Source organism: Podarcis cretensis (assembly GCF_951804945.1).
Source record: "Podarcis cretensis genome assembly, chromosome: 10".
Taxonomy (NCBI): Eukaryota; Metazoa; Chordata; class Lepidosauria; order Squamata; family Lacertidae; genus Podarcis; species Podarcis cretensis.
Window position 1 is genome coordinate 18,201,702 of NC_137179.1, and position 18,461 is coordinate 18,220,162.

At 40.5% G+C, this 18,461-nt stretch overlaps 1 protein-coding gene and 1 long non-coding RNA gene across 15 annotated transcripts in view; one reads left to right on the forward strand and one right to left on the reverse strand.

Annotated features, from left to right (window-relative positions):
• The window catches only part of LOC307225302, a 122,049-nt gene that overhangs the window by 86,915 nt on the left and 16,673 nt on the right, over positions 1–18,461 (forward strand). For 2 of the 7 annotated variants that reach the window (XR_013842832.1, XR_013842833.1), the window contains one exon: positions 13,431–13,556. The exons of 1 other annotated variant lie outside the window; for it this stretch is intronic. This is a non-coding gene — a long non-coding RNA (uncharacterized lncRNA). Of the gene's footprint in view, positions 1–11,720; positions 11,894–13,430; positions 13,557–18,461 lie in introns of those variants that run through there. 4 more of the 7 variants (XR_013842835.1, XR_013842836.1, XR_013842834.1 and 1 more) reach the window with 3 other exon arrangements.
• CACNA1C (calcium voltage-gated channel subunit alpha1 C) overlaps positions 1–18,461 on the reverse strand; it is a gene marked incomplete at its 5' end in the record, with an annotated part of 458,067 nt that overhangs the window by 76,148 nt on the left and 363,458 nt on the right. For all 8 annotated transcript variants that reach the window (XM_079992108.1, XM_079992110.1, XM_079992109.1 and 5 more), the window contains 6 exons: positions 8,971–9,081; positions 10,134–10,292; positions 13,416–13,617; positions 14,115–14,261; positions 14,365–14,417; positions 17,750–17,857. In XM_079992108.1, coding sequence (XP_079848234.1) covers positions 8,971–9,081; positions 10,134–10,292; positions 13,416–13,617; positions 14,115–14,261; positions 14,365–14,417; positions 17,750–17,857 — 780 coding nt within the window. The remainder of the gene's footprint in view (positions 1–8,970; positions 9,082–10,133; positions 10,293–13,415; positions 13,618–14,114; positions 14,262–14,364; positions 14,418–17,749; positions 17,858–18,461) is intronic.

The window sequence follows — 18,461 nt, forward strand, 5'->3', positions numbered from 1 at the left end:
GTCACCCCATGATCAGTTAGTTAATGAAAGCATTGATATAAATATGCAGTAGTTGGCTGGTGCAGAATCTCATTTGTGCAAGGAAAGCAGGCTACTCTTAACTGTTCTAAGCTTTTGGTTTCCTTGCGTGCTAAGTTCAAGCTAGCAAGAAAACCATGGTTTGCTTCTGCAGTAATGGAACCATTGTGTTCTCTAGAGATCACTGCTTTTACATCCCATGAAACAGCTCAAAATGTGATGTCAGGCAAGCCTTGTTGACAACAGGGGAAATTACCCACTGGAGCCTATATCAAGTTCTAAGAAGAGAGCCCCTTTGGAAAAGTACTAAAGCTCTGTAAGAAAAAGCAATTTTATAACACCAGTATTAACACAAGTGTACTGGCTGCATATATGTTTCCAATCCCAATTCAAGGTGCTGATTTTCATCTATAGAAGCTTATTAAGCTCAGAACCACAATGCCCAACTGACCACCTCTCCTGCCAAGAATATATCCAAACCTTAGACATGTAATCTGAGGTGTCCCTCTGTGTGCCTCCTCCAAGAAAGGCTTAGATGTGGCAAAAAGGGAGAGGGCCTTTTTTGGTTGTGGCCCCCTGTTATGCAGTTCCTTTCTTCATGAGTCCTCCTGGCACCTGAACTGATATTTTTTGGCACCAGGTTAAAGGTTTCCATGTCACCTGGCATTTAATGGAATTTGAAAAGGTTTAAAACTTGGTTGTAAGCCTGGATACTACCCTGTATTAGACTGCTAAACAATTCAGTTAGTAACTATCATCATCATCATCATCATCATCATCACCACTAACTATTGTGGCCTCTGCACAGAGACCCGGTAGAACCTTACCTACAAAGGTGTTCATTAATTCAAACTAGACGATGCTCCGTTACCTCAAACCTCAATAGAAATAATTTATTAGCCACAATAATTCATCTAGCTGGGGCTGAACGGAATTGGAATCTAACAACATTTGGAGGGCCAAAAAGTCCTCATTCCTGGGCTAAATAGTTCAGTGATCTGACTCAGTATAAAGCAGCTTCATACGTTCATGCATATTCAAGAAAGAAGACTGTGTCCAGTCAAAGTACCCAAAGCAGGTAAACTCATCTCTGTGGGGGGCAGGGAGGCCATGTATAACTGGATGTAACCAGACAAGAAATTTATATCACAAGACTAATTCAGATCTGTGTTTTCTGTGTATGCATTTGGCAAGTTAGCTTCCACACATTCCCAATTTTTCAATCATGTATATTTATTGCTATTCTGCTGCTTGCTGTTCACACCAGTGGGTATAGTTTCATGTACAGTGGTGCCTCGCAAGACGAAAAGAATCCGTTCCGCGAGTCTCTTCGTCTAGCGGTTTTTTCGTCTTGCGAGGCAAGCCCATTGACGGCTTAGCGGATTAGCGCTATTAGCGGTTTAGCGGCTTTTAGCGGCTTAGCGGATAAGCGGCTTAGAAAAATGGGGGGGGGGGGAGGAAAAAAACCCTGCAGGAACTCGCAAGACATTTTCGTCTTGCGAAGCAAGCCCAAAGGAAATTCGTTTTGCGAAGCACCTCCAAAACGGAAAACTCTTTCGTCTAGCGAGTTTTCCATCTTGCGAGGCATTCGTCTTGCGGGGCACCACTGTAATAGAGGATTTTTCTGTCCCTCCTCTTAAGGATACCACAGTCATTTTCCATTCTGGGTATGCATAAAGGTATTTCAGTATTTGTGCACGTTCAATTCCTATGATGCGTACAAGAGTGCAGTAACAAGCATTACCAGCTTTGGTTAATGTTTCATAATGGGAAAAATGGAAGCTTGTGCTTTTTGAGAGGGACAATACTCAGTTCCATTTCTTTTGTTTTTTAATTTTTAATAATGAAGTATTGTACAAGAGTGATTGAGCGCGTACAAGAGTAATAAAAATGTATTATGCAAAACCATTGTATTTTTATTACTATTTTTAAGAAGCCTAATTTATTAGGCTACATCCTCTGAAGTAAACGCACACATGTACTGTGGGGAGATCTTCAGAAAATAGCTGCACCTAACCAGTTTTTTAAATTAAAATAATAGTAATAAAAAAGCAAAACAATAATTGAATACAACAAAATGGTGCATAATACATGCCATTTACATATTCAAAACATCAATGGGAGATATACTTTTGATATCTAAATACAGACAAGTGACTAAAATAGCAATGAGAATTGAAATGCTACGGTATTGAATCTTCCCAGAAATACATCTGAGATTCTGGAGGTATTTAATTGCTACCTTGTCTAATAATATTATAAAAGGTCCCCCACATTGCTGTAAAATTATCACATCTCACAACTTCTGTACACACTCTCCTTTGCTGCATAAGCTTCTCAGCTACTGCTATTACCCACACTTTTGCCCACCAGCCTTGCATTGTGGTGACATTCAATCACATACCAGCAAATCCAGGTTCCACAATTAGAGCTCCAAATCAGCTCTAATTGTACAACCTGAATTTGCTGGTCTGTGATTGAATGCCACCTAAAAATAGTGACAGTCTGGAGATGCTCAGTGTAACTTTACATGACCTTGAATGGGAGGGGAAAATTTATAAATAGCCACCTGCAAATTAACAACCACTCTACCCACATCACCATTACAAAGCATAAGATATCATGTGGTATAAATCAGCACCCAATCACAGCAAATCACAACTGGGATGTAAACCCCACACATGGAGACCATAAGACAGATTCTCAGATGTATTGCATGGTGCTCAATCTCTCTGGCACCAGGTCATGCACACCTAGAGCTCACAAGAGTGAACTCTGGTGATGGGAAACTATGTGAAAGGGTACTTTGCACACAATTGAACACTTTGCACAATACAGCCTGACTTCCTACAAAGAGGGGAACATGAGTGTATTTCTAACACTTCCTCTACCTAGAACCCTAACAGATATCTTGCTCTGGGGCTTTAGATTAGATGGTATTCTCATTTGTGTGCCCATTTGTATTTTCTCACAGAGTCCTTGTGTAAACTTGGCTCATTTTCATCTACAGCTCATGAAACACATCTCAGTTGAGCCCACTCTTGCATTTTGCAAAAACTCTCCAGGCTGTGTTGTGAGAATTTATTGTGCAATGGATTATGTGCAGTTCTGCTACTGTTAATCATTGCCCACTATCACCTGGAATCCATTTGTCTGCCCCCAGGGGTATTGTAATTTGTTTTTCTAGTGGTGTCTTTGTTCTCATCTTCGTGCAATACCAACAGAACAACAGTTTTGTCTCTTTTAAATCACACCTGTAAATGGGTTTTCTTTCGTTTTCTTTCTTTTTCTTTCTTTCTTTCTTTCTTTCTTTCTTTCTTTCTTTCTTTCTTTCTTTCTTTCATAATTTGGTCTCTATGTAAACAATATAATGGTGAAGAGGAGTGGGGTACAGAGTTGGCTACATTTTTCTGTGATACTTACTTAGTGATAATGTTTTTTTAAAGAGTGTGTTAAGGGTGGGATCCTAATTTAACTTACTTAAGAGTAAGCACTATTTATTTAAATGGGACTTAGTGTTGAATAGACATGGTTAGAAATAGATTTCTGCTTAATCTGGCAATGTACATAATTTGTATTATTTTTAATTATCATCTATTAGCAAGAGCAATGACACTGCCATGGCAATAGCATCTTGTACTGTACAGTAAACTGTGTACCTGTGTGTATGGTTGCTAACAACAAAAACAAAAGAGCTGCCCAGAAAGTACCATTAAGCATTACTACCTCCCACTACTTCACATACAATGATGGTAGGATACAGGATTAGAAACATAACAATGAATGTTAATGGCTACTGTCATCTTCTCAATTAAGCAGTTCTAGGGAATATACCTTTCTGCACCACAACAGATCTGATATCGAAATGAGTTGCAGTTATAATGGCCTGGTTCAGTAAGTTGCCAGGCAGTTCATTTTTTCATGACTGAAGAAATTTGGTCTGCTAAATATTGCTAACACTCACATGAAACCTGATCAGCTGGCAAGCAAGCAAATGGGCCTCAGCTAGAGTGCAAGCTTGATTATTGCAAAAATTATCACAGTTCCTACTTCAGACACAAATACTCCATTCCAAACTCCACTCCAGCTGGGGTTACTAAGACAGTATGGCCCACAGAGGTAAGTAAGGGAAGGGAGAGCCTGTACTGTAATGACTAACTACTGCAACTGTCTCCCATGTGCGTTTACACTTTTTGTAATTGGTTATATACTGCTTAGAAGCTACTTCGGCAATTAAGTGGAATATAAATTAATGAACAATAATGAACAGCAGCAGTTGTGAAGAATGATGAATAATACTGAGCTATTTGTAATTGGGCTGCTGTTAGCAAGAATATAATTATTTGCTATGGAGCCCACACATGGCTTCCATATACACTGGAAAAGGGGCCAGTGTTGGATCCATTGCCACCAATTGTTCTACTATGGCTGATACTTTGTGAAATATCCTTTGCCAAACAGGTTCTACATAGCTGATTGCAGCTTCTGGAAGCTCATTATCTCTGCTTGGTGTCCATTGCTGTTGATGCCCAGTAACATTCCACAGGATTTGTCTATTTGAGTCTGGCAGGCACATTTTTTCAGGATGTGTTGATAGCATATGATTCCATACAATTCTCTTTGGTGGAAATGAAGAGGTTCTATTTGTTTTGCCATTCTACCATGAGTTTGTCTTTGATAAAAGCTCAGAGACCAGCCCACACTTTAAATAATCCAGGGGGGAAGGGCAGTTATAGAGAGCATGATCATGGTGAGAATTTGTATGCATTACAGAAAGAGCAAGCAGCTCAGATACTGCAGGTTATCAACAAGATTTGATTGGACACTTTTGCTTACCCATGTGGAACTTTTTGCTTATCTAATTACTCTTTAAAATATTGATGTAAGCTTGTGTGTTACACAAAATTCTTATTCACACACTCAGATAAAAATTAAAATAGATATTCCAGTATAATACTGATGGTTAGCAGTTTTTGAAAACTATAAGGAGTTATCAGCTGTTTATCTTCTACCTTAGAAATCTTGCCTAAGAGTCAAATAGCAGGTCAATCTTTTTGAGGTGTTGAAGATGCACTGCTCTGTTCAACATCTGCATATGCTGTAAAATGTAATTTAAGTGGTGTGTACTTGACTCTCTTGTAGAAAGATCTGTGGAAGGGTTGGGGTTTTAAGATTGAGATAAGTATGTAGTATTTATTATTCATGAAGATCAGAGAGGGAGATGCTTACACTGAAAAGGATCATGTTCTTGGGTCCCTGCCAGACAAGGGGCAAATATCTCATTGTATGTTGGAGACATATATGTTGGAGATCTTATGACAGGAAATGGAAAAGGGATAATAGAATCAGGGTGTCATCTCTTTTTCTTGTAACTCAACAGCTTTAGTAACATGATATTGTCTTGTATAGTAGCTTAAGTGTGTAGGTGCTTTAGAGATTTTGAAGAGAAGCAGAGGTTGGAGTTTTGCTTTGTTACAGTGTGACAGCTTATCTCAAGCAGTGAGGACTCTGTTCATAAAATCATAGAACTGTAGAGTTGGAAGGGACCCTGAGGGTCATCTAGTCCAACACCCTGCCATGCAGGAATCTCAACTAAAGAATCCATGACAGATGGCCATCCAACCTCTGCTTAAAAACCTCCAAGGAAGTAAAGTCCACCACCTTCTGGGAGAGTTCGTTCCACTATTGAACAGCTCTTACCATCAGAAAGTTCTTCCTGATGTTTAGTTGTTAGTTGTTAGCTTATTCATCCCATGTCCAGAACAGAAATCAATCCAGCTAATACAGTCAGTATTTGCTGTTGTTTTCAGTCCACAAAAGGTACATAGTTGACAATATTTTTTCCATTTCTATTGTGTCTCCTTTGCATTTAAAGGAATGCCCTTTGCGCTGAAATAAATGATATGGAATAACATAATGTATGTATGTATGTATGTATGTATGTATGTATGATTCTGCCACAGTAGATGGTGAGACAGATAATGCTGTGTCTGTCAGAAGCTGACTGTAGTGAAAAAGAAAAACAGTGCTGCATGCAACACACATGGGCTGGAATGGAATTCAAATGCCTTCTTACATCCCCATCAGAAGGCACCTTACAAATCATGAAACAATAAACACTGAAACATCAGAATAAACTAAAACTAAAACCCTAAACAGAAGCTGCTAAAATGCTAAAAGCAGCTGCTGATAAAACAAGAAGCTGAGTTAAAACACCTAGACAAACATAAGTTATTACCGGCACTATTTAGGCAAAGAGAACACATTTCAAAGCTGGGGTGCCACAACTGAAAACTCCATATCTCCAGTAACCAACCACCTGGCTCCAGCTGGTGTAAGTATCCATAGAAGAAACTCCCCAAACTAGGCTGGTTCATATAGAAACTTGCAACCAATCCTTGAGATATTCTTGTTCCAAGGCTTATAGATTAGAATCAGTTAACCTCAACTGAAACATATTCAACTGTTTCTCACTGTTTGAGTGCATTTTCATACTGTGGGGATGAGGGTTTTCCTTTGATGAATGAAATACCTTTCCTCTAGGATTATTCATTTTTTGTGCAGCTGCTGTTCCTGCAGGCACAGTTGTGCAGGCACCATCCCACTGGGCTTTTTAAACACTGTGCGAATAATTTTCTATATTAAATAAATAATTAAGCATAATAGCTAATCTGGTGCTTCCCACACCACCACATTGTGCTCAGTCATATAATTTTTTTAAAAATAATTCATAATGACATTGTTAAAATTTCAAGTTCTAGTCTTGAAATAAATCTGTCACAATGTTGCAGTAACATGCAAATTCCCTGGATACATTTACTGAGAAAGTAATGGTCCCTGTTCCATGAAGCTCCTGCCCGTTTCTTTGCACCAGATTTTCCCTGCCAGATTAATTATCTATCTGCTGTGGAATAGGTTAGCCATGTTGCACAATTTCTTTTCAATAAGGTCAAAAAGTAAAGAAGGGGATGGCACATCTCCTGAAACTAACCCAAGAAATGTAGCACCATGTGACACATTAAAGCTCATTGATGATAAACTGTGCAGCTGCCTACTGAGCAATCATGCTGAAAAGATTAGATGTCCCTCTCCATATATATATCTATATCTATATATATATATATATATATATATGCATGTATGTATGTATGTATGGTTTGGAAGCTCTGTCACCATTTCATAGAGTTATAGCATTGGAAGGTTCCCATAGGATCATCTAGTCCAACCCCCTGCAATGCAGGAATCACAGTTAAATAATCCGTGATTTGTATCTCACCATCCTTCTCTCACTCTTCTGTCTCATCCTACAACCTGCTCCCTCTGGCCATTGTCTACTCTATTCCCCTTCTTTTGCATCTTCTCACTCAGCTTCTCAGTCATCAGGTTCTTTGCCTCTGTAACCTCCATAAGAATGGAGGACCAATTTCATCAGTCTGCCTCCTGCAAGCAGATGAATATGAAAGGTTTTATGCAGTCCTAGGGGATTTTTCTGGAGCCTTATCCAGTATCCCTGTTGAGGTCCTGTTCCTTGCCTGTAACAGGGAGATAACCCAGGCTATAGATATGATCACTCCCAAGAATCTCAGTCAAACTGAAGAGTCCTTTAAGCTTCTTGGTACTCTGTAGAGTTGAGAGAAATTGTAAAACTGGGTCTGTGATAGGGCTTATTCTGTTGTAGTGATGGTAGCAAAGAAATTTTACTCCTATGCTACTATTGTATCTACACAATGCTGGCCTGTGGAGTTACTTCAGGTAGTGAAAGGCCTTTTCCATAGGAAACCAATGGATCAGGTAGTGGACTCCTTGAAAACTGGCCCAAGACACTTTGTCGCCTGAGGCAAACCAGAAAATGGTGTCCCAGCCCCTGGGAATATTAGTTGGTTAAGGGTGCTGAGTTAGAGCACGGATATAGAGAATACAGTATCAGGTTCAGTTATGTATTTAAAAATATATTTAATAACAGGCACACTCCTCTCAATAGTCTCAGGACCTCACACCCACAGTTTCTTCTTATCTGCAGTATCCTATGAAATAGTAGGATATTCACTCTCACACAAACTTGGATGTCAGTCTTACAGAGCATGATGAACCATAAGTGTATATGAAAAGTGAAATCCAGCTCCATAACAATCTATAAAAACCTGTTACTGACTGTAATTTAAAATCTACTATTCAAATGCAAATGAAGAGCTTCCTGTTTATCAATTCATAGACAAAACACATTTCTACTGGTGTAGTACAAAAAGGCTTCCCAAAATCAGGGACAAAATACTTACAAGTAGAAACCTTTCAAATGCATAGAGACAAAATATATTATGTGTATGGGCCTGACGTATAACCTTCTCTGACCAGTACCAGCTATGCAACAAACTGCAGAGTCTAGGGGCTAAGTCACACATTCATTTTGGAGCTGGATAAATGAGAATGAGGTAGTAGTTTCCTTCAACATTCATGTGGAAGACTGGTCTTTAAAGAGACCCACACTCAGTAGGACCCCATGTAAACAAACAAACGTCTTGGAAAAAAAATGTTTCCCAGATGTAGTTATTTTACCATGTTGCAGGCATTCTCAAAAAAACATTTTAAAAATTATATGGGAAATGTCATCTTGTGGGGGCCCTCCGCCTCAAAGACAGTACTGTATGATATGTAGATGTGAAAATACTGAATTACTGCCCAGCTCTAGAGTAAATACTATGAATAATCGCTGGAATTTTGTATTCCTAAGAGGCATGGCTATTCTATCCCTATGCTTAACACAAGAATGAAAGGCTCCTCCAAGCACAGATTGAGACTCCAGTCCAGACAACAACTGCACAAGTCCATCTCCTGAACAGATGATGGAACAGTGGGAGATAATTCCAGGTTTATTACCTCATTCCAAATCCTCCTGTCCTCCCTTTGACCCCATAGGACAATGAACAGAGAGAAAACCTGAGAGGCAATAGCTACCTTGGGTTTGAAGGCAATTAATTTCAGAACCATCTCGACGGTGAAGAGACCAGTGAAGAGCATGTTGAGGATGTTCATTGCTTCTTTGAAGATGCAACTCTGACCATAGTGCTGAAAAACAAGTCACCTCATTTTTCATTTTTGAAAAGCATATTGTTTGGATTGTACACATATTCACCTTTGCCTTTCTATCTGTTTTCTAGAGAGGTTCTCATCGCTAATAGTTTGTGATTCCTTTATCTTTTAATTAATTCACAGCACAGAGTATGGCTTTCTATCTACTGCAATATGATGACCTCCTTAGAAGCCTGAAGGTTTTTTTTCTTCTTTCTTGCCTTCATGGTGAGAAAGCCAATGCACTGTCTGAGTGGTACTTCCAGCAACCATGGGCAGAGTATAAATAAATAAATAAATAAATAAATAAATAAATAAATAAATTATCCTCAGCCTTTTCTCCTGACAGGGACTCTAGGTGGCTTAAGGAGAAAATTAAGAACAGCTAAAAACACAGAAATATATAATTAATAAACAATTAAACATTGATAGAATTTGAACTATACGTATATACATTTAAAATCTATTAAAACCACACCAATACTTACAATACAACTCATTTCAAATGTATAAAACACTTTTCATCTCAGTTAACTTTAGAACAACCCATTGACTCCATGCAGTAGGGTAGTATTATTATCCTCATATTATAGTGAGAGGGCTGTGGTTGAAAGAATAGTAGTTTGCTGAAAGTTACTTCCTGAGTTTAAACTGGGTAAAATTTGACCTGAGGTTTTTCCAGCCTATGTACTACATCACTCATGGGGAACTTCGTTCTTGATTATTGTTCAGCATTATACTCAACTCTCCACCCTCAAATACCTATACCACCTTGTTGCCCACAATTACATATCTAGTAGACAACACTATAGTTATGTTTAAAAAACACATACCTCAGTTATCAGAATATGTGACAACTGCTAATGTCATAGCCAATAAGTGTCATTTCTAATTACAGCTCTAATCCATAGCAAGCAACAAGTTAAAACAACTTTACAGGAGATTCTAAATATTCCCCATTTCCAGCAAGCTATTTAAGGCAGGGAGAATGTTTTCCTGCACAATGAATATTCCAACCACAATGCAATTCCTTTTGACTTCAGACCTACCTGCATGGCCAGGCAGATGGTGTTCAGCAGGATGAGGATGAACATCAAATATTCAAAATAGGTGGAATTCACCACATACCACACTTTGTACTGGTACTGGTTTTTGGGGATATATCTCCGAAGGGGGCGGGCCTTCAGGGCATATTCGACACACTGGCGCTGTTAAGAAAGAACAGTGGGTTAGATGATACTTGTGTGACAAAAAAGTTTCTGGACAATTCAACTCAATCTTTTAGATAATAAATTTTCAAAACAGAGGCTCCTGTCCTCTAGGGTAGGTGATAGCAAAAGACCATTGCAAGTTGGTGTTTTTGTAAATATAGCACAATTTAATAATAACAGAGCCTTGTGGTGTCGTAGACACATGACTTACCGTGGCTAAGTTCATTGTGCCAGATGTAACCAATGAGACTGCTACTCAGAATTCCACAAGAAGTTATGCTATAATTTTTTTTTGGGGGGGGGGTTACCATGTGTCCTCTTTTTTCAGGATACATCCCTTCTTTCAGGGGTAAAATTTGAGACAGATTGCATGTATTTGCTTTGAATGGCTGTCATAGTGTCCTCTTTTTTCTCTTCAAAACATGGCAACCCTAGATAAATTGTCAGTCTTTAAGGAGTCATAAGATGTACTGTTATTTTTGCTACAACTGACTAATGCTATTCTTCTGGAAATTATCACTGGTGGTAATCAGTTTCTCACACTAAAAAATCAAGCTGTGACAAGAACTTGTATGCATCATATGTAAGAATCCAGGAGATATCTCTTTAGGAGTAGGAGGAATTTGGGGGTGCTCTATCCACACTTTTAAACACCAGCTGCCACTATCCATAGGTTACATCATATAAATTTTGAAAAACAAATATGAAAAACCAGTGGGTTGTATTTAACTCAAAATGGGACAAAAGGGGAGGAGGTGGTAAAAAAAGAAAGAAAAACAAAATATTTCCAAGATAGCTCAGATAAAATCACAGTCTGCCGATAGATCTGATTGATCAAAAGGCTTTAAAATGCAAATTGGAAAATACTCTGTGTGGCACCCCCTCTCCAATCTCGCTGTAGCCTCCCCAAGGATGGGGCAGGGGATAAGCAATAAGGGACAGTTTGCCAGTTTTTAACTCTTGGTCTTGCCAGTAAGAAAGTATATCAATTGTGCACTAAAACAGTATTTATCAAAGTTTTATCAAAATAGCAGTCCACTTCAATAAAAAAAAAAGAAGAGAAAACTTAAAATAAAGCAAACTCCATCCTCCATTATATCGGGGACGGGTGGAATTAACTTACAAAAAGGTCCACTTAGCAGGGAAAGTTTAAAAGTAACTTTAAGATTTATAGAAAAGCTCCAAGCAAATTATGTCTCAGCACAGCTGGGGAGGACTTCCTTTTTTCATCCGGTCTCACACCGAATATTTTCCAAATCAATCCAAATCGTTCAAAATTTAAATCTTCTGTTTAAATTTTGGCTTCTTATGTTCTGAAAAGCCTGCTGCTAAATCCACTCAGAGCCAGAGGCTTCACTTTGTGGAGATAGTGATGGATCCCAGCACTTGCACCTCAATCCTGTCTTTCTTCTCCACTCTTTACAGAGCGATCCAGGAGACAGGAGAGATCGCCCAGAGCACAGCCAGATCCCATGCACCCAAAACAAATCCTTTCGGGGGTTTTGAGGTCCACAGCACCTTTGTGTGACCTATATCCCCCCGCAAAGCTCCTATCTTCCCCAGAGGGCTAGATCTGCGCTCTGTCGTAGTCAGCGACAAACCAGGAAGATGACAATTAATGTCAGTGGGTCTCCTCTAAGTACAGTGGTACCTCGGGTTACATACGCTTCAGGTTACAGACTCCGCTAACCCAGAAAGAGTACCTTGGGTTAAGAACTTTGCTTCAGAATGAGAACAGAAATCGTGCTCCTGCGGCGCAGCAGCAGCAGGAGGCCCCATTAGCTAAAGTGGTGCTTCAGGTTAAGAACAGTTTCAGGTTAAGAACGGACCTCTGGAACGAATTAAGTACTTAACCTGAGGTACCACCGTAACAGGTAGACTACAACCCAGTATGTGTCTACAATAAGTTGGTGGTGGCTCAAATATGTTTGCATTTGGGACCTGCAACAAGATGATGCATTGTATATTCACATTCTAACAGGAATATTTCTATACAGCATTCCAGCCAGTCAGCCAGCCATACTCCAGGATACTCCATTCCACTCTTGATTAGCTTTATTATACACCTGCAATCCTCAGGGTTCCTCCACCATGCTCTTGTTTCTCAGTGGCTCTGTTTTGACTCGAATCCTGTTGGCACTCATCAGCTGAGTTTGTTATAAGAATATATTTTCATAAACACACTTGTGAGCTACAAAAATGCTATTTTCTTCCAAGAAGACAGCCAATGAAAGAAGGCTGAAGTGCAACATGGAATCTCTTGGATCTCTAAGTTGCAGAATGCAGGTGGTGTAGAATGCAGCTGATAGGCTGGTAAGTGGGGACCATGTGTCACCAGTCCTCAAAGCTACACTGGTTGCCACTTAGCTACTATGCCCAACTCAAGGTATTAGCATATAAAGCCCTAAATGACTTAGGACCCAAGTACCTTAAGGACCATATCAGACCCTATAAATGGCAACTGAAAGGGTTTCCATATTTCAAAAAGTGAAAATCTGGACACAGAAGTTGTTGAGAGAGTTTTGAGCTATTTTAAAAGGATATCTATACTTCTGACATGGGTTGCCATACGTTCGGATTTTCCTGGACATTTTAGCAATTTCCGCCTGAGTTGGTCAAATCCAAGGGTCAAATCCTGGCTATGTCCGGAAAATTCTGGATGTAGGGCAACCCTAGGAACTGAGGCCTTGTTGGAGATGCTGCCACTGAAGGTGAGGGCTGCCTGGTTGTTGATTCGTCATAGATATAGACCCATAACAGGACCTTTTTACTGGCCATTTCCCATTTGTGGAATGCCCTCCCTAGTGAGATGAGTCTGTTCCGTCATTACTGACTTTCAGGAAAATTTCAAAAACATGTGTTAACTGCCCTGGGCTCCTTTGGGAGGAAGGGCAGGGTATAAAATCAAATATATCTCTTCATCTTCCAACCAAAATTTCCCACAAGGAACTTTCTTTCCTCAGTGAACAGAACCATCAACTTGTTTAAAAATAAGTGGCATCAGAATTAGGCTTGTACATTAGCTTCTATCAAAAACATTACTTTACCTATTAGAAGAATTTTACCTACTAAAGGAATGTATTTTATTTCTTTGGCCACACCATGGAACACTTATATTACCTGGTTCTTGTCCAGCTCACAGTTCTTGTACTCCTGCTCTCCTTGCTCCTGAAAAGTGACGATGACGAAACCAACGAAGATGTTCATCATGAAGAAAGCGATGATGATGATGTAGATAATGAAGAAAATAGAGATCTCCACCCTGTGGTTATAAATGGGCCCCACATCTTCCATATGGGAATCAATGGATCGGTACAGCAGTCTAAAAAAAGGAGAGAACCCAAGACAGACACTAAGGGCACTTCCAGGAGCCCCTAGCTGCAGGGATTGGGTACACTGATCTGAGGAGTGCTTCTGTCCACACTAGACTCTGCAAATCACAAGGCTGACAGCAACGAGTATAGGAGTACCTTGAACTGTACAGTCTGTGTCACCAGTTTCAGACAACAAGTACGGAAGCATCCCAAGATAAAAGAATGATCCCTGCTGTCATCCAGGATACTTCCTGAGCTGCTAGAAGCATGCATAAGAAGGCAATATCTGAACATGGCATTAGAAAGTTTCCAGGTTTTGGCATATTGAACCTGTCTTGTGAATGCTTCATTAAGTGTCAAAAATGAAAGTCATAATCTCTTGTAGAGCTTTTGAAAAAGGGGGTTGAACTAAGACGATATAATTTGTTCATGCTGATGCATTCTCAAGGCTCCTTTTGAGTCCACCAAACAAAAATGGTTTTATGAATTAGCCTTATGTACTCACTCTGGCCAGCCTTCAAATGTTGAAACAGTGAAGAGGGCCATCATGGCAGTGAGGACATTGTCAAAATCAAATTTGCTGTTCTCCCAACTTCGAGCCTGGATAATTGGTTGAGACACTTCTCCATCCTTGTAGGTGATAAAATTGCCCCTGTTAGGAGAAGGAAGGAAAAGGGAGAAACAAATATACAGCAATGAGTTTTTTGCATTAGGTCCAGTTAATATGGAATGCTGGTCAGAGATGATGCGCTCACCTGCACTCTGCTTCTGTTTGCTTGGAGCTATCAGTGCAACTATATAGTTTGCCCTGGACAAGGATAAAAACAGAAAAATCACCATTAATTACTGATCACTGTTTTTTAGTGTCACATGAAAAAATAATTGCTTTGTGTTTTCTTTATCTATTAGCATTTTTAATGTTAAATATATGTAGCTATTGCCTGCCCACCACATTGTTTGGACCAAGGCCATCTCTCTTTCCTTATATTGATTTCCTTGCATTTGATGTTTGAACTAAGTCACAGAGCCTGTATGTGGGACATCACAACACAAATGGGTTAGAGTAGAGTCTAGTTAAGTTGGCGGTGGTAGTAGTTGTTGGCACCAGTCTGTCTCAGAAGACAATGAAAGGGTGTGCCTTTAGGGATAAAGTCAAACCATTTGAGAATTACAAGTGCCTGCTATGGCTGTAGAGACCAATATGGGAGAGACAGGTTTTATTACAGGTGGGACAGAAGGAGGTATCCAGTCTTTCTGCTACAGGTACACCATGGTGTTTCTACTCTCTGCACTCCTCCCAGTGGTCATTCCTCATCTGGTCACTGCTGTGGATACACAACCTGACTGTCTGTCTCCAGGCACTGTGATCATCTACAAGTGTTTCCCATACGGCAAGGTTATTGTTGCCAGGATTCCTGTTACGTTTGCAAACACCTTCGTAACACAGAGTTAGTCTGCCAACAGGCCTAGTACCGGAAGCCAGCTCCCCACAGAGCATGTGCTTGGGGATGCTGCAATCTTCCATTCTGTGTACATGACCAAACCAGTGTAGCTGTCACTGAGACGTTAAGTGTGAATATGCTGGAATGTGGATTTGATAGAGCACTTTTTTGTTTGAGATTTTGACCTGTCATGTTGTGCCAAAATCTTTCTGACACAGTGCATTTGGAAGGCACTGAGGCATCACTCTTGGTGGGTATAAGTTGCCAGTGACTCACTTCCATAAAGCAGCAGGCTCAACATGTAAGCCTGGTAAACCTTCATCTTAGGTATTGGTCATTAGCATCACATTGTGAGTCGAGGACCCGCCACCCACATAGGATTATAATAAGTCACAAAGACACATTATTTTAGGTTAATGGGCTAAATTAGGCCACAACTTTATTGGTTACAGCATGTGAGTGGTATTAGCTTTGGATAAAACAGCAATAAATGACTCCACCCCGCTCAGCGGGGAGCCATTTCAGGGGTTAACAACCAATGGAAGGAGCTTGTTGATGCAAATACAACTGGAAGCTTCCCCATGACAACACCGGGGATCATGTCATCACCAGCAGGGCATCGGACAGGATCCACAACTGCCGGATTCCTTTAACGGAATACCCAAAAGAGGAGGGGTGGATGATGGCCATACCCAATCCTCCAACACAGTATACATATTCCAATGCCTAACCGCCAATACCAAAAAAGTTGTGACAAGTTGCTACAAGGTAGGCGAAAAAACCAAGAGGCTGGTACCAATTTGCCAAATGGATAAAAAAGTCAACCAACTGAAGTCCATAGCAAGGTCAATACGAAGAGAAAGCTGACCTAAAAGGGAGGGAGGGAGGGAGATCCGATGCAAGCAGGAACCGACTGGGGCCAGAGTTTTGCCGTGGCTGCTTAAATGCAGCTAAACCCCGCTCACCAGCTGGCCTTATTGGTCGGCTGAAAGGTTTGGCCACAGCAGCAGAGGCAATCAGAGGTAGGGAGCCAAATACACCTCCCTGCCGCTGCGGGAAGCTGCTCCCGCTCACAACTCTTCCCCTCTAGGAGGAGGAGATGCCTTCTCCCATACCATTATGGAGAGGTAGGCCTTTGCTGTAGCTGCCTTGCTAATACACTTGTTCAGCAGTAGTTACTGCAAGTTTGAGAAGATTTTTTATATTGTTCTTTAAAACAAAAATGTGCCTATATTGAAAACAAACTTGACCTTTCCTTTGCATCTTTAAGAAATCAACTTTTTAAAATGGTTGAGCTCATACTCCCATCACAGATCAACATATCCTATAGAAATACATTGTGTTTACATTGACTTAATTTTTTGCATTTACTAATTGGTCAAGGAATATATTCTTTAGGTTTGTTTTATTCCCAAACTTGAAGATGGCATAAGACTCAATATCTTTTATTCCAAAGGCAAATCATTCTAAATTATGTGGTGCACCTCCTGTTTCAGAGACCCTTCCCTGAATTCATAACTTTTACACATCCTTTGTTGAGGATACCATATTACATGCTCTCCCCCCTGCCTTTATTTGTCTGAAGGAATATCCTATGAAGTGGAACTGTTGCAGGGGGCACAGTGATGGTGGAGAAAACATGCACATCTCTATTCCCCCCCTCCCCCAATATGTTCAAATAATGTACGTAGATGTTTCTGAAAACAATAGGGGCATTTGAAACATGATAAAAATGTTTCCTAGAAAATGGCTGCAAAAGGGAAGGAATCAAAGCTAACTAAAAATTAGAGAGTGTACAGCAACTGCTTCTACACACACACACACACACACACACACACACAGTCAGACAACCTCATGCTTGCCATGGGAAGTCACCTATGTCCTTCTGGTCATATCAATGGAGATCTCATGTTAATTCCACCCCCCTCCACACACAAACTAATGCTGTTGTTCCCCAGTAACAATAGGAAGCATTCCTCAGTACCAGGAAAAGTAAACAACACATACTGTCTCACTTGCGTATTCTGACTACACATAGGTCACAGACACATGCATCTCTCCCGCACACTAATACATTTCACATATACACATCCACCTCTCCCTTTCTGCCCAAGTGTATCTTTCCCTCCCTCTCTAACAGATCACACACCACACACACCTCTCTCCCTCTCCCACACCCACACACTGTATACATCTCTCGCAGATCACATAAGCCTACATCTCTCTCCCTGTCCCACACACACAGGCCACACACACCTCTGCCTCACTCTCTGCCCGAGTCCATCTCTTTTAATCGCACACACAGAGAGAGCATACTTGGGCACTCCCTCCTGGCAATCAGAAAAATCCCTCCACAGGTGATGGAAGTGCCCACCATTAAAAAAAAAGAAATACAAAGGGGCCACTAGTCTGGCACAAATGAACCCTGGATTGGCAATCCCTGGTCTAAGATAACAGGAAAGGGAATAATTTGGGCTTGACCCTAATTCTAAATCTTGATCCAAAGATGAACATCCAGACACTCTACTTTACCAAGTTTAAGGTAACCAGGTAAGTCACTTTAATATTCCTGTGAGGCAGTACTGAATATATGCAGAGTACCAGGCTATGCTTCACCTCCGCCCCCACCCCAACATCTGCAACTTGTTTGCCAATAACTAATGAGGAAAAAGTGAGAAATAGGTTCCAGGGCATATACCTTGAACAACTGGACTCCAATGCAGGCAAACATGAACTGCAACAGCGTGGTGACAATCACAATGTTCCCTATGGTACGTATGGCTACAAACACGCACTGAACCACATGCTGCAAAGAAAGACAGAAACGAGTGAGTTAAATGGTTGCTTTTTAAATGGTATTAGGATTTGATGTAAATAAATGAATGAATGTAATCTTGTTATATTGCCATCTTCCTGTAAGTCCACATGGTATCTCTATGAAATAGAAAAGGAAACCCATGGTCTGTAGACTGTGCACTTGCAAACAAAAAGCAAGTGTCGTTATCCTCGCTATGCCACAATAGGTAGAATTGTCTGTCTTTCCTACAGCTGGATGACACTATGTCTCCAAAGCAGTGGTAGTTGTGGCAAACTGAACCCATGAGCTGCATCAGACCCCAAAGTGGGTGGGTGGGTGGGTGGGTGTAGGAGGGAGGAACAGTTTTGCCCCATCACAGGATGGCCAAGTCCACACTGGATGGAATCCTGAGCAGTACACAGGAATACACAAATCCTTGCAATACACAGATTCTCCCCCCTTCTGTCACACTGCTGGACATGCTGCTACTCAAAAGCCAGTTTCCAAGGTTCTGCCATATTCCAGGATCATAATGAAATGGAACCAGAGTAGAATAGCTCTCACTGAACTCTTTGAGACAAAGTAAGTAGATTGAAATCTTGGAAAGATGTTA